The sequence below is a fragment of the Enhydra lutris genome, unplaced genomic scaffold (assembly GCF_002288905.1).
Source record: "Enhydra lutris kenyoni isolate GAN:26980312 unplaced genomic scaffold, ASM228890v2 scaffoldscaffold3, whole genome shotgun sequence".
NCBI classification, from domain to species: Eukaryota; Metazoa; Chordata; class Mammalia; order Carnivora; family Mustelidae; genus Enhydra; species Enhydra lutris.
In genome coordinates this window covers 61630577-61646149 of record NW_019154087.1, presented here as the reverse complement: position 1 = coordinate 61646149, position 15573 = coordinate 61630577, and the positions used below count along the sequence as shown (strand labels likewise).

Below are 15573 nucleotides of genomic sequence, written 5' to 3'. Positions count from 1 at the left end.
GGGAGCTTCCTTCAGCGGGAACACCCTGACCATCTCCAGGGCTTCTTGGCGCCCCTCCCTGAACCACTGCGGGAATCTGCAAGGGCGTCTCCGTGCCTGTGGAAGCCACCTTCTGACAGATGCCTGCTGCGGGGACCCACTGGCCTCGCTCTGAGGGCTGCGTGGTCCCCAGAGCCACCCGGACCAAGGCCAGCCCCCAAGTCTAGGGTAGAGGGTGGAGGATAGGGGTGGGGCCAAGGGGGAGCCAGGGCCAAGTGAGAGAGATTTAGGAATGTGGCAGAAATATGTTAATAAGTGCACCAGTGTTTGTGTAACCACATGTCGCTAAGCTTGGGGTGTAGTGTTCTGTGCTCATTTTTCGCACAGGAAGGGACTGAACATTGACGGAGCGTGTGTGTCCCTGTGTTCCAGGCACTGGGCAGGGCAGAACAGAATGCAGTCGGGCGAGATAATGGGATCAAGTGTGTAGTCCGGTGTGCCTGGCACGTAGAAGGTCACTCCGTTGCAGCTCTGATTATCTGGGGTGCCTTTGCCACTGAATCCTCTCGGCCACATTATCAGACAGTCCTCAGGGTACAGATGGGAAACTGAGGCTCACGCAGGTTCGCTGGAACTCCGCTCGTGTGTCCCATACTCAACAGGCCAGAGGGGAAAGTGGATTTGCACGTGATTCATCTGACCCCAGCACAGTTCCTTCTGTGGCACTCCGCCGCATCCCTTTGAGGAAGGAAGGGCAAAGGTTCTCACAACCCCACCCCGCACCACCGTGGGCCTCCCTCCAGCTCTTTCATCGCCCCTGCTCCAGAGCGAGCACCAGGCGAGTGTCGCTTGAGTGATACTGTCATCTTATCAGCATGTTGAAAAATATGAGCGGAAACAGCCCTTTTCAGTCGTGCATTCTCAGCTGACAAGCCAGAAGAAGGTTAATTTGTTTTTAGGATTTCTGTGCCCTTCCCCACAGATCTTTTATCTGGCATGTTTTTTTTCATTTTGCCCTAAATGTTTGCACAGTTAAAACTTGGAGAGGAAGAAGGCAGGCCCAGAAATAAAAGCCCTGGGAGGGGGTTCTTTGCCCTGGAAAGTATTCCTGTGGGCAGAGAGGGGACAAGGGAGAGGCTGGTGCAGGAGCGGGGTGGATGGTCAGAAGGGAGCCCAGATGCAGCCTGCAAGCCCTTCCCTCCCTTGGGGGTGGGGCCCCACCGCTGTGTCACTTTCAGGGACAGAGGGCTGGAAGGGGGTAGAAATTTCCTGTTCTCTCAGGCAGCAGGTTGGTTGCCGCCTCTGACATTTTTATCCCCTCCTCCCAACCTTCTATACCAATTCTGCCCCTTGTTGGGGAGAATGACAGAGAGGAAACCCCAGGGTCTTCTCTTGGGTGAACCTGTTGGTGGGAAATCTCGCTATTTCGATGCCGTGTGAGTGGAATTAGATGGGACGAAGGAGGTCTGCCCTTGGGAATGTGTGCGTCTTAAGGAGCATGCTTTCTGCTGTTAGGACACAAACTGGGCACAGCCAGGTCATAACGAGAGTCACTTGGCTCAGCCAACAAAATTATGCCTAACAATGTGTGATAAATGCTTTTTCATGATGACGAGAATGTACAATAATTATAGGGTTTGTTCACCTCTCTTTTTTACCTCCCTACCGCTGTGAAGGTACAATAATCCCTCTTAATGAACGAGTCTCATTTTGAAATGGAATTAACGACTGTATACATGGCATTTAAATTAAATACTATCTTTCCATCACCATGCTCTTGAAATCCATAAACATTTTTAGCTCTTTATGTAAGTGAAGGAGATTAATCTTTGTTCAGTTACAGCTTGAGCACATGTTTAATAGAAATATCTACCAGGTTTATTTAGTGTGACCTATTCTATATGCTTTAGACAGAAAATTGCACTCTTCTTTTCAGAAGCTTTGCACATGCTGAGTTGATGGTCTTAGAAAAGGGACAACCTCGCTCTGCCCCTTTCCATATATAGTGAATTGCTAAACTCTAGTTCAGAAAGGATCGGGACCTCCTCCTACGGTTTTCTCCATTCAGCAGCTAGGAACTGACTTGAGTTTAGCTCAACCAGAAATTTCATCTGCCCCTAAGTCAAATAAGCCTAAAAATGGGAAATTCAGTTTGGGGCCCTAACGGTAGAAGTAATGCCGTTCTCCCAATGGCTATTTTCTGCCCATTTTTAAAAAAATGTAGTCTTAAGCATCAGACTTAAGTCTGGGGTGTCCATTGGCCCTGTACATTTTGTATTTTCAGATTGTTGATGTAGACACTTCAGTTTGTGGATCTTTGCAAAACTCCCTGCTCTGTGTTTTGGAGCTGTCATTTCCTATTTCTCAAGACACTGAAAAGGCATGTTATTTTTATGGGCACCCGCCATGATCCCAGGGATGGAACAGAGTAATCTTTAAAAGACTAATGAAAGATGGTGAGTGCTCATTGGCAACAGTTAGCTGCAGAGGTGGGCTGTCTACTTTACTTGTAGTCCCAAGGTTCGATTTACCGTAAAGTATTCTTGTTGCAAGACGCTCTACGACAGTGGACATAGTAGAAAAGTTCCCGTCGCTGGGCTGGTCCAGTTCTCTGCGTGATGGAGGTGCTGATTTGCTCTGATGCAGTTTGAGAACTTTCTCTTTGCTTCCATGCCCCACTGCTAGCTGTTCGGCTGTATTCCTGGGTCAGAACTCTTGTTTCTCTTTGCTGCGGTTAAAAGGATAATTTTGAGTTGAGTTTAATTTTTTACAAGAGTAATCCATGTTCATACAGACATTTTAGGACACAAAAATGAGCAGCAGAAGAAAATAATAAACCTATCACCTTGTGTAGGTAGGGGGAGTGCATTCTAGTCTTTTCCTCCACACCTGTGGTATGTGTATGGAGAGTGGGGGTCGCAGTGGATGCCTCTTGTAAAATTTCTAGAAATGGGATCTGAACGTACATTGTTTTATTACCTGGTCATTTTCAAAGGGGAGGTTTTGACATTGACCCCTCAGCTGCTTAAGCCCTGTTCCTTTTTCTCTTCCCACTGGACAGCAGGTGTGTTCTTGCCTAAGCACACAGCAGCCGTTTGGTGTAAGGTTGTTCTGTGTGGAGGGGGGATTTGGCCAGAGAAAGGTCTTTTAGCCCTCCCCCAGTCCGAGTATTTTATATCCAAAATATCCAAAATATTGAGATTTTTTTCATTAGGGACCTAGAGGACCGTGTTAGAATGACAACCCAGTGTCCTCCTCTTTCTCCCAATGATCTCCTTTCCAGTTTATAACTTACAGAACATTTCCATCCTTAGAACTGACCCTTCCCTTGAGGACTCCTATGTCTCTAATTCTCCAGACAGACTGAAGTTATTTATACCCACACACATGACACAGCTCTTCTTCTCATTTGTCTGGTTTCTCTTCTTTCAAAAAAACATAGTCATTGTGATGATTTCCTTTTCTGTCTTTTCTTGGGTCTATATTTTTATTAATTTGAATTTAGTACTGAAATCTTACTTTCTTACAGGGATTCTAAGATGAAATTTAAAATAATGTATTTTAATCACAAGTTATTTTCTTTTTCTCTATTCTCTGTTTGTCTTTTAGATAAAGAAACTGAAAACATTTAGTGGAGATGTGTCCAAGCTGTCCCTGGCGGACTCCTTTCTGCACTACTTGATTCAGGTGCCAAAGTAAGGATTGTCCATCATTGTTCCTCACAGAGAAAGGGTTCAAAATCAGTGACATCAAATGCTACAGTTTTACTTTTTTTTTCTCCAAGACTTTATTTATTTATTGGATAGAGGGAGACACAGCAAGAGAGCAAACACAAGCAGGGGGAGTGGGAGAGGGAGAAGCAGGCTTCCCGCCGAGCAGGGAGTCTAATGCGGGGCTCGATCCTCAGGACCCTGGGGTCATGACCTGAGCTGAAGGCAGCCACTTAACCCACTGAGCCACCCAGGTGCCCCTACAGTTTTACTTTTTATGTTTCAGCTATTCACTTCGGATTGAAGCCATGGTGCTAAAGAAGGAATTTTTACCTTCGTGTTCTTCTCTATACACAGACATAACAATTCTAAGAACCGCGACTAAAGGTAAGTGACCACGTGAGGCTTCATGTAATTTGTTTTTATTAATTTTGGTGGGAGCACTTTATTTTAGTTTTTATTCTTTTTAGTAAGCTTTCTTCTGATTTTTAAAATCAATTTATTTCTTTTTCTTTCTTTTTTTTTATGGTTTTTTTTTTTAAAGATTTTATTTATTTATTTGACAGAGAGAGAGAGATCACAAGTACACAGAGAGGCAGGCAGAGAGAGAGGGGGAAGCAGGCTCCCCGCTGAGCAGAGAGCCCGACGTGGGGCTCGATCCCAGGACCCTGAGATCATGACCCAAGCCAAAGGCAGAGGCTTTAACCCACTGAGCCACCCAGGCACCCCTAAAACCAGTTTATTTTTTAATGCCAGTGTAGTTCACACACAGTGCTCTCTTAGTCTCAGGTGTACAATGTAGTGATTCAGCAGTTGCCCACAGCACTCGGTGCTCATCACGAGAAGTGTACTCTCCATCCCCTTCACCTCTTTCCCCCATCCCCCACCCACCTCGCCTCTGGTGACCACCAGTTTGTTCTCTAGAGTCCAGTCTGGTTTTTTGGTCTTTTTTCTTTGTTTTTGTTTCTTAAATTCCACGTATGGGCAAAATCATAGAATTTGTCTTTCTCTGACTGACTTATTTTACTCAGCATTATACCATCTGGATCCATCCATATTGCTGCAAGTGGCAAGGTTTCATTCTTTTTTGATGGCTGAGTATGATTCCACTGTGTATACACACCACCTCTTCTTTATCCATCCATCCGTTGATGGACACTTGGGCTGCTTCCATAATTTGGCTACTGTAAATAATGCCCCAATAAACATAGGGTTGCATGTATCCCTTTGAGTTAGTGTTTTCATATTTTGGAGGTAAATACCCAGTAGTGGAATTACTGGATCATGTGGTCATTCTATTTTGAATTTTTTGAGAAACCTCCATACTGTTTTCCATGGTGGCCGCAGTGGTCTGGTAGCATTTTCTTTTTAAAAAAACTGTTTAGTTGAAATGAGAAATGTGAAATCCTAATACTGCTACACCCTAAAAAGGGAAATGAGATATTACGTGGGATGACAGACAGTTAAGGCTTATTTCCATTTACTTTCCTCCCTAATTAATTAATTGATTAATTGACCAATCAATTAATTAGCATAGTAACCTCCCATAAAAGAAGATTTCTTTCATCCCCAGCTTCAGAGTAAACCTTGCTGGTTGTAGCTAGCTCTTGTTCCTCTCCCAGGTCAGCTTTCCGTGTGCATGCTGTGTGTGTGTGTGTGTGTGTGTGTGTGTGTGTGTGTGTGCACGCGCGCGCACGCACAAACCCTGGGCACTTAGGCCAGCCGCATCCTCCCTCATCCTCTGGCCTCTGGTGTCCAGGCCTGCTTTTTCAGCAGCATTCCTCCTTTCCTCCTGACTCCTCCTGGGCATCTCCAGTGTGCCCTTCTGCAGGTTCCTGATGGTTCTGCCCTGTGTTTTTTCCCACCTGCTTCCCCTCAAGTCTCTAACTCCTGGTGGGCTATTTGTGTTTGAGAGGGGTGAGTGGGTCGTTTCCATTTCTTTGAACGACCTGCCTGCCCAGGTAGACTCCTTGGAATTGCTCTCCTGCCTCCCTCCAAAGCAATGGGGTTTTGCCCTCAGGCATGTATGATGCTGAGCAAGCAGGCCTAGCCCAGTTGTGGGCACCCCTCATCTCCACGGCAGCATCTCCGGTGCTCTCCACCCCTCACATCCTTCTGCATCCCACGTCCAGTGCCAGCCCGATTTCCTCTGGGTTGTTTTCTGGACTTCTAGGCATTGTAGAGCTGTTGATTCCTACTTGATTTTCCTGTTCCGTTGCTCTGGCCCGTATTGAGATAAAGTTTTGCTCTTCAGCCCGTCGTATTTTCTTCAGTTTAGAGAGGAGTCTCAGAATTCAGGGCAAGTGTTCTTCTTTCCATAGGGAGGCCTGTTAAAATTTCTTCCCACACACACCAGGGCTATTGCAGCAACTTTGGAAAGGCCGTTCCTCCTGTTCACATGGAGATGGAATAGTTCTTGTAGTGAGCCATGCAAATTTGTGGGCACGGCAGAAACATTTCTTATCTGGTTAACCTTCAGATACTGGCCTTCTTAGATAACGTAATACAGGCAGTGATCCAAGTGTAATTTTTTGAAAGTAATACCACACTTAATGGAGAATATGAAGTTAACAAGATCATAGGTAGCTTTTTATTATCTATATATACTGTAATTTTAATAATCATCAAACCTTGCTTTTAGCTTTTGAAATACATTAATAATTTTTAATAATGTTAATTTGCATAGATGTGTGTGCAAAAGCTGCTATGTTTAAAGAACTAAAGATATATTACAATGAAAGCTCCTTTATAAACCTTAAGCCAATCCAAATGAAATTTGTAGATTTGAATAAAGTGGACTGAGCCTCTGGGTGCCTGGCCCCTAGGGTTTAGTGCTTTGCAAGTCATTTACATGTCATCCCAGCCTGTTTATTTTTTTATCTCCTCATAGCTCGTGGACTAAGCAAAATGTTGCTCTCATTAGTTTCCATCTTCTATAAATATAATCTCAAAGGCGAGGGGATAGAAAGGAAAGAAAATAAAGAATTGCTAAGAAAGAGGTTGTGCCTATAACACAGTGCTCTGCTTTTCCTAAGGCCTTTGCATTTTCCACTCCTTGAAAATGTTCCTTATTGAAGTGTTTTGTGATACACTGAAGCATCATATGTATCCATTCCCAGTTAAAGACCAGGACACGGATTGCCAGTAGCAAATGACGCATTAGATACACCACAGAATGTGTGGCTTGATTTGTTTTTTTCCGGTCTTAATACGTGGTTTAAGGTCAGAGCTTGCTTCAGGCCCTCTTGAACTTGGTTGTGGTGGCTCTCTTTGTGCACGGAAGCTCAAGGTCCTGTGGCGTGTTCTTTTTTGACAGAGCTGATGCTGTGTGAGGAGCTACATTCAATATTACACTTGGTGCTACAGGCAGGGAACATCATGAATGCAGTAAGTAAAATAAAAAAAAAAAATTAAGATGTTGTGTTTCTAAGTTTATTTGCCCATCTGAAGATATACGTATATATATTTTTTTCTGATTTGTCTTCTTTAGGGAGGGTATGCTGGCAATGCAGTAGGATTTAAACTGTCTTCTTTGCTCAAATTGGCAGACACAAAAGCAAACAAACCTGGGATGAATCTTCTGCACTTTGTTGCACAGGTATGTGGAAGTGGGAATTCAGAGAGAGAGAGAGAGAATGAGTGTGAGACCTCGCTGGGGAGGTTTTTCCCAGGTATTAGGTGGCATCCCACAGAGACAGGAGAGGACCAGGTGGGCTCCATGAAGGTTCTATTTGCAGAAGCACCCTGCAACTTCTGAGCTGAGCTGCCCAATGCCTGGGGCTGTAGACTAGGAGGGAAATAGAGAGGTTGGGGGAGGCAGGGGTCAGGGTTGGTGAGGCCCGATTAGGAAGGATCCACATCCTAAATACTGAGGAATCTGGATTCATGCTTTAGCAGTGGGGAGCCAGTGGAAGTCGGAGCCCAGGATAATGGCCTGGCCAGGTTGGCTTTGTTTTTCGGAAAATAAGGCACTGTGGGGGATAGGTGGGAGTGGAGAGAGAACTGGAAATGGGGCCCCTCTTGGCAGAAGGTGGCTCTCTGACGGTTTGGAGAGAGAGAGCTGAGACTCGGAGTCTCGGCCACAGGGATGGAGGGCAGAGGCCTGGGTGCTGAGACATTCCCAGCTTTGGGCTGACTAGATTTGTGACTGGTTATGTGTAGAGAGTGAGGGAGCCAGAACAGTGAAAAGGATCGCTTCCAGTTGTTCCGCTTTGTGAACTCTGAGGCAGGCTACCTTGTGACAAGCATGCGCTTGGTGTTTGCACCCTGGCCGTCACCTCCGATTCTGGCTGGGGCTCTGGGATACCAGAACAACCAGTTACAAAGTGAAAAGTCTGTCTGTTGTTACATTATCTCAAATTACGAATTGTACCACTTTGTTTTTCCTTCATTGGATTGCCTTTGTTGTTTTGATAGTCATCACGTAGATGTAGCTGTAAGCTGGGGAGGAAGTTGGGCTGGCTTCCAGTGTGAGCTTCAGGACAGGACAGAACTGGGATTTTGATTTGTCTTTTATTAGCTGTACTTCCTCAGACAAGTTCCTTAAACGTTAAGACCCTCAATTTCTTCCTCTAATCATGGGGCTAGTGATCCTTCCAAACAGGTAACCAAGAGGGCTGAAGGGGATAATTCCATAAACTGCTTACTTCAGTGTTCGGCCCATAGTACGTGCTCTATAAATAACACACATAATTATTACTGCATTCTTCAGAAGACAAAGGACATGTTGAACTCAGGACTCATTTAATAAGTTGATTTTCAGGACATTGAAAGCAGAAACTGTGTTCCGTATCCCGTGGGTCTTACAGCGAGTCTTCTGTCAGTCCCTTTATTTTATTTATTTATTTTTTAAAGATTTTATTTATTTATTTGACAGAGAGACAGAGAGCACAAGTAGACAGAGTAGCAGGCACAGGAAGAGGGAGAAGCAGGCTCTCTGCCGAGCAGGGAACCAGATGTGGGGCTCGATCCCAGGACCATGGGATCATGACCTGAGCCAAAGGCAGACGCTTAACAACTGAGCCACCCAGGCGGCTCTCTGTCAGTCCCTTTAGATCCATGGAGCCAGGTGCTATGTGTCACTTGGTCCCTACCCATGGGGGGACGTTTCCAGAGCTGGTAATTGCTCCCTTGGTATCCACCTTCCTTGTGTCCCCTGAACAGGTGAAGAATCCAAAGGCCTCCGTGGCTTGTGCACCTTAGGCTTAAACTCAGTTTGCAAACTGGTTTAACTGCTGTAGGCATCTCGTCACTTAAAGGCACCCTCACAGGTATGGGTGGTATTTAAGGAGGATGTATTGGATTCTCGCAGCAACAATGGGCCCTGCTAAGCCACCACCCACCTCCATTGAGTTTGTGTGCCCATGAGTTGTATTTCACGTCAGGATCGGTTGCTCTGGGAAGTTAAATATATCTGGAGAGTAGGGGAGTTCTGGTAAATCTTACTAACTGAGGAATATAAGAGTTCACGTTTCACTGAGTTGCTTTGAATAATATATCAAGCATAAAAACAAGAACTTTAAAGTCCCTTTCAGTCTTGGGATAATTGTTTCCTTCCAGTTTTATACATACAGTAGAGAAAATTCTGTTTTCATTCTAGGAAGCCCAAAAGAAAGATGCCATTCTTCTAAACTTTTCTGAAAAATTGCACCATGTTCAGGAGGCTGCTAGGTAAGTAAAGAAGACTGAAAATGAATTCTGAGAATTCACGGTTTTGTTTCAAATGACTTTTTAGATTAATTAATTGATTTGAAAAAGAGGGCGAAGGCATGAGCAGAGGGGGCGGGGGTGAGGGAGAGGCAGGCTCCCTGCTGAGCAGTGAGCCCGACATAGGACTCTATCCCAGGATCCTAAGATCAGGACCTGAGCCAAAGGCCCACATATAGCTGACTGAGCCTCTCAGGTGCCCCTAAACTACTTTTTAAGAAACTGGTGAATATTTTATAACTTTAAAACATTTTATAACTTTAAAGAGTTTTGTCTTGTTGAATTTTCAGACCTCCCTTTCATTTGCTCACAGAGGTGTGTGTGCACTTTTGGAATTTGGGGGTTTTGAAAAATTAATCTGTATTTTTAATCAAAAAAACACCATTGTAGTCGTTTTCAATGAATATCATCAGTGTAAAAACAATATGGATCAAGAACTTCAAATCCCTCCACACCCAAAGATAGAGCTCAAACAGCACAGCCTCTTACCTTGGGAGTTGGTATACATCAGTCAAACTTCAGGGCCGTTTCCTTGTAGAATCTAACATGGTACGTTTATTTTCTATTGCATTTGGAACCATACCAAGGGTTGGGAAAGGATTTTGTTTTCAATTAGTCACACAGCCTCACAGAGAAAGTATCTACCAGACATAAGGCTGTGTTTACATCACTTTAATTTGCTGCTGATCCCAGTATAGGTGTGCATTTTAATGTGGCTGTAATCTGTGTACACAAGCGCTTTTGAGTTCCATGTTTTTTAATTTATAGTATATATCCCTGTATTCGGTGGTATATGTTCAATAACGAGCTTTCCTGGAAAGAAGTCCTTGTTTGTAGCATTTGCTGATTTCCATGGTGTGCATACTGCTACCGTGGCAGATTCAAGCCACTGGTGTGGCCTCATTGAGTGAGGAGTCGGGAGGGGTGCCCACGCCCACAGCGGCCTCTTGCAAGCTGGCTCCAATGAACCACTTCCAGTCCTGTGCTTGCTATCTGAGGGATTATATCTGATTATAAGAGCTATGAACCCGATGCAGAAATACACCAATCATAGCTCTTCAAGCCAAGCCCTGTCATTGGCCAGTGTCTCAGTGTTACTGACTGTGAACATCTTACCACAGATGACATGTCTTTCCCAAAGTGAGCTTATTAGGCCAAAGTTGTGAACAGTTCATAGTTTCCATTTACAGAATTTCATATTCTCTCCTCTCCCGCAAAGAATGAGCATCTTATAAGATATAAACTGTTCTGGTTTTGAATTTCTAGAAGAAATTAGTGTGGTAATATTTTTTCCTCTGACTAGTATAGAAATATACTAATAAAGAAATAAACCATTACGTTTTTGAGCTGACATTTCTGGTCAGAGTTAGCTGGGGAAGTTTAGCTAGACACTGTCTACTGTGAAAATAGAGTTTGTGAAATATAATGTGAAAATAAAGTTCGTTTGGCTTCCCTGCACCACCTGCTCACTTTCCCCTTTCTTCTTGTAGATTATCTCTGGATAACACGGAGGCAGAACTGCACTCGCTCTTGATCAGGACAAGATCTCTGAGGGAAAACATTCAGCGGGATGGTGAACTCTGTCAGCAGATGGAAGATTTCCTTCAGGTTTGTGGGCGATTGGAGTCCATCTCTCTCATTTTGGCTTCCAGCTGCTCCTGCCAGGGCTGGTTCGGTCTGCAGGGCTTTGGGGAAGCAGAAGGTTCCCATTCATAATTTTTTCCCCTGGGTCAGTAGAAGGACCTCTGTATTTCAGTGCCCATTCTTTGCATGGTTGGCTTTCTAGAAGGGGCTGTCGAATGTGGTGTGAGCCAAGGGCTGGCCTCCGTTGATCGCCACGTGATCGACAGCAGCACACCGCTCTGCGGGGAACTGATACCAGCCTCTGGAGCCAGCACTTGGCAGCTGATGCCTGGTAACTCAGGTTTGGCTTCTCAGCCGTGGTGTAGGAGTTTTTGCCTCCTAATCAAATCTCTGGACGGCAGAACGAAGTTTCACGGAAACCGTAGACACCTGAAAACTCGGGCTTGTTTGTTCCCTCACTTGTTTTTATTGAAGAAACAAGCTACGTTTTGGCATGTTTTCTATCGAGAACGGGAGCACACAGGAGAGCTGTGCCTATCAACACCCCCAAATACATCAGCCCCACAGGGTGTGTCGGGAGCCGCTCTGAATAACATCAACAAAAAAACCAGCAGAGTGGACATGTTTGTGACAGCTCATTGTGACTCACTAATCACATAGTCTGACATACTTCTTTTATCTTCCTTATTTGAAAAACAAAAACAAAACAAAACAAAAACCGGTGGCAGCTTTTCATGCTTTCAATCTTCAGGGAAAGTGACAGGCTACCTTAAATATCAGCGCTTCGAGCCTTGCGAGGGGGCGGTGTGTGTGGCGGGGCTGCCTTTGGGGGCAGGAACAGTGTGCTCCGAAGGCTGTCCCACCTGAGCTTTCACTCATCGACTTGTAATTAAGCCACAGCAAGCAAATATTACACGTTTCAGCTCCCATCAGCAAACATTTCGTTTGGCTCTGGAGGGAGCATATTTTTATTCCTAAACATGGGTTCTGTATTCTCTTTCCACTATCACCAAACAGATACTCTCTTTTACATGCACAAATTTTTCCCAGAGTGAAACAACACAGCAGACATCACCACAGAAACACCTAGCCGTAAGTAAGAAAGCACTCAGCAGTGAGCACACATGAGGGAAAGCAAGAAACTGAGGGAGAAGGCCCATCCCACAGTGAGAGGAGCATTCTGGATGTCTCCTTCCCTGGCTCTTAAATTAAACATTCATATTTTATGCTACATAGCAGTACAGAAAGGCATCTGATGGAAAACAGCTCTGTCCCAGCTGCAACCCCGGAATGCTCTTTCAAGGCAACCTTGTTTTAACTCTAAATGTTTCTTTCTAGGAGTCCTTTTTATCTGTGTAAATAAAATGTTCCCAAGCAGCTATTTATTTTTCTTTTTTATATTCAGTTCCTTTTTACATAGGGGAGGGAGTGTAATTCTGTAAGGTAGGGTAGGCTCGGGCCATGAAGGGCTCTGAATGCCAGTCTGAAAACGGGACTGTGCTCTTAGCTATGGGGAAAGATTGAAGTCGTTTGTGGAGAAAAAAAAAACAAGAACGCAGCTTCGTAAATCTGACCCTCTGGGCAAGAAAGAAGGAGTAAATTGGTTTGGAACTTGGGTCTGGGGCAGGCAAGTGAGATGTGAAAAGTCGAATTTGCTAGCACAGCTGCTTGTCTCCTGTCGATTCCGCTTGGCCAATGTAGCTTTGGACTTTGTCATTTGGGGTCCTGACTGGGCAGAAAACTAACTTTGGCAAAAAAAAAAAAAAGAAAAGAAAAAGAAAAAACAAACCAAAAAAACCCCTCTGAGCTTGGTGATTTTCCACATCCACATTCAGAATGTCTCACTTTCCGGAGTCCTCAGGGTGACTGCAGTGCCTGTAAGTTTTTCCTTCCTGGTTCTCTCTCCATCCCCACTGGATCTAGAGATGAGACATGGGAGGTGGAGCTAAGCTCCCATGTAGGTTCTTGTCAAGAGTCCTATTTTTCTGCCGTTGAGTTATCTTTGGCTGGAATCCACCTTTCCCCCTGTGGAAGAATGACAGGCAAAGATTTATCCTTTCATGAATGCCCTTCTCTCCATAAAGAATAACAGAGCGTGAACACACACACTGCCTTGGGCTACTGACTCAGATGGTTACTTTCTCTGGTATTCGGTCTCCTAAAGGGTTTTGGTTTCTTACTACCTCTTGAATGTGTTTGGTGCAAGAAACGGACTTGCAAGGGGGAAAGTGTTTTGGAGTGGGAGGGAGGCGATGAGTCTCAGAATCGCTTGTCACTCTCCAAGCATGTCCCAGCAGCAGTTCCACTCCTTGAGGGTGGGCAGCCCATAACTTCATATTTCTGAGGCTTAGCCCTCCACTCAGAGGAAGTTTCTCAAATATTAGCCTTTTTAAAAACATGATATTTGTGATTTATTATGTACTTCACACATTCCTTCTTCATATAAGCCTTGTTCCCCAGTGGAACAGAAAGTAACGTGAGACTTGAGCGTGATCCTAAATATTCAGTTCCCACGGGCCTGTGGCTCCTCTAAGCGGCCGCTGCCTCATTTCAGCTCAACAGTGAATGTCACATGCTGCTGTTGGGGAAGGGTGCTTGTGCATCTCATAGCTCCCCAGCCTGAAAGGGTTGGCAGCCCACCAGAGGAAAGCACTCTTCTTTCATTTCTGCTTCCTTGTGGTGGTGGTACCTGAATCGATTTTTTTTTTTTTTTTAGATTTTATTTATTTGAGAGAGAGGAGAGAGAGGGAGAGCATGAGCAGGGGGAGGAGCAGAGGGAGAGGGAGAAGCAGGCTCCCCACCCAGTAGGGAGCCTGATGCGGGGCTTGATCCCAGGACCCTGAGATCATGACCTGAGCTGAAGGCAGACACTTAACCTTAGACTGAGCCACCCAGGTGCCCCGATGCCCTAATCTGTGGAGGCACTGGAGGTTTTGTCCTCAAAGGATTAGGAGAAAGTGAACATGAGAAGTGGATGGACTTGTAGGATGTAATAGTTACTAACCATCGGGACTCCTCAGAATCTCCTGGGGGTTGTAACAAAATATTAGTGGTAGTGAGGCACCTGGGTATCTCAGGTGGTTGAGCATCTGCCTTTGGCTCAGGTCATGATCCCAGGGTCCTGGGATCGAGCACCACATCGGGCTCCCTACTCAGCGGGAAGCCTGCTTCTCCCTCTCCCACTCCCCTGCTTGTGTTCCCTCTCTTTCTGTGTCTCTCTCTGTCAGATAAATAAAATCTTAAAAAAATATATTAGTGGTAGTTACACCTCAGACATACTGAATTGCGTGAGTTCTGTACAAGCAGGGACTGTGGACAGTGCTTCTGAGCTGACTCGGATAAGCACCCTGGTTAAGTAGCCTTGGCTGGGGCATGTGTCTGGGCACGGGGGCTTCCATCCTGTGGGGGTGATCCTGACCCTGACACAGGTCATTTGAGGTGAGGTTTAAACTCCCTCTCAGCAGCTTGTCCATACAAGGGCCTTCTGACATCCCGAAGGCCAGTCTCTAAGACTCATTTTTCAGAGAAGGAAGAACAGATGCAGAATGAGTTTTCCTCAATCAAACCAGCTCTTTACACCTATGTCATTTTTCAGTGACCGTTTCATCAGCGGCCTTCTGTAGAGGAAAGCTCTTTAGTTTTTTGGGTGGCCTCCAGGTCTCACACAGAAGTTCACCTTGCTTCCCCAGGGCTTTGTTTGGGTTGAAATAATTTCCTTTTGACTCGGAGGGTGTTAGACTTGCGGTCAACTTTCCCCTTTCCCCGAGACCTGAAGCTGAACCCGGGAGCGCAGGTGGTGCGCGCCGCGCCTCCTCGGCTGCCTTTTTCCCTCAGTGTGTGCTTGTATTTTCCCGCAGTTTGCTGTGGAAAAGCTGACAGAACTGGAGCGCTGGCAGCAGGAACTCCAGGACGAGGCCCACACCCTTATAGATTTTTTCTGTGAAGACAAAGAAACCATGAAACTGGACGAGTGCCTTCAGATATTTAGAGACTTTTGTGTCAAATTCAACAAAGCAGTTCAGGTATGGCTGATGGCATCTCCTGTGTTTTCTGAGTGGTGTGGGGTTTCAGTTTTCCTCTTCCAGACCCAGCCCTCTGCCTTTGGCAGAAAGATGGTTCGGCACTTCCACGGTTTCAGGGAAGGCTGGCGTGGGCAGCACCGCCAGGCTCTCGGTTGGGATTCGTCTGGCCTCCTTGGAGGCTGTGCTGCTCGCACCAACACTGGCTTTGATGCCCCGAAAGCATTGTGTTAGTCACGTTTATTTATGATGGCAGCCCTGATACTAACAAATCTCTTTGAAGGCCCTGAACGTCTTCCTCATCACCCCCACCGCTCCCAGGAAAGAATTTCCTCTTTCACGGAGACCTGTGTTGCGGTGGGAGGATGGGAAGGCCTTCTCTGACCTGTTTCAAGCACCACGGCCATTGCCAGGCGGCTGGTGCCACGGGGACCATGCTGTGTCCTCAGCCAGAGCTGGCTTCGAAGTTCTCCAGTAGTTCGGAGTCTCCTGCTGACAGGGACACAGCAGCATTTCTTGCCCTTTGACCTCCAGTTCCAGGAGTCCCTGAGTTCAGTGTAGGAGCCAGAGAACTC

At 45.6% G+C, this 15573-nt stretch overlaps 1 protein-coding gene across 1 annotated transcript in view; it reads left to right on the top strand.

Annotated features, from left to right (window-relative positions):
• LOC111157429 (FH2 domain containing 1) overlaps positions 1-15573 on the top strand; it is a 31782-nt gene that overhangs the window by 12362 nt on the left and 3847 nt on the right. The window contains exons 4-10 of the mRNA XM_022518828.1: positions 3589-3674; positions 3976-4076; positions 7006-7076; positions 7180-7287; positions 9289-9359; positions 10886-11003; positions 14837-15001. Coding sequence (XP_022374536.1) covers positions 3589-3674; positions 3976-4076; positions 7006-7076; positions 7180-7287; positions 9289-9359; positions 10886-11003; positions 14837-15001 — 720 coding nt within the window. The remainder of the gene's footprint in view (positions 1-3588; positions 3675-3975; positions 4077-7005; positions 7077-7179; positions 7288-9288; positions 9360-10885; positions 11004-14836; positions 15002-15573) is intronic.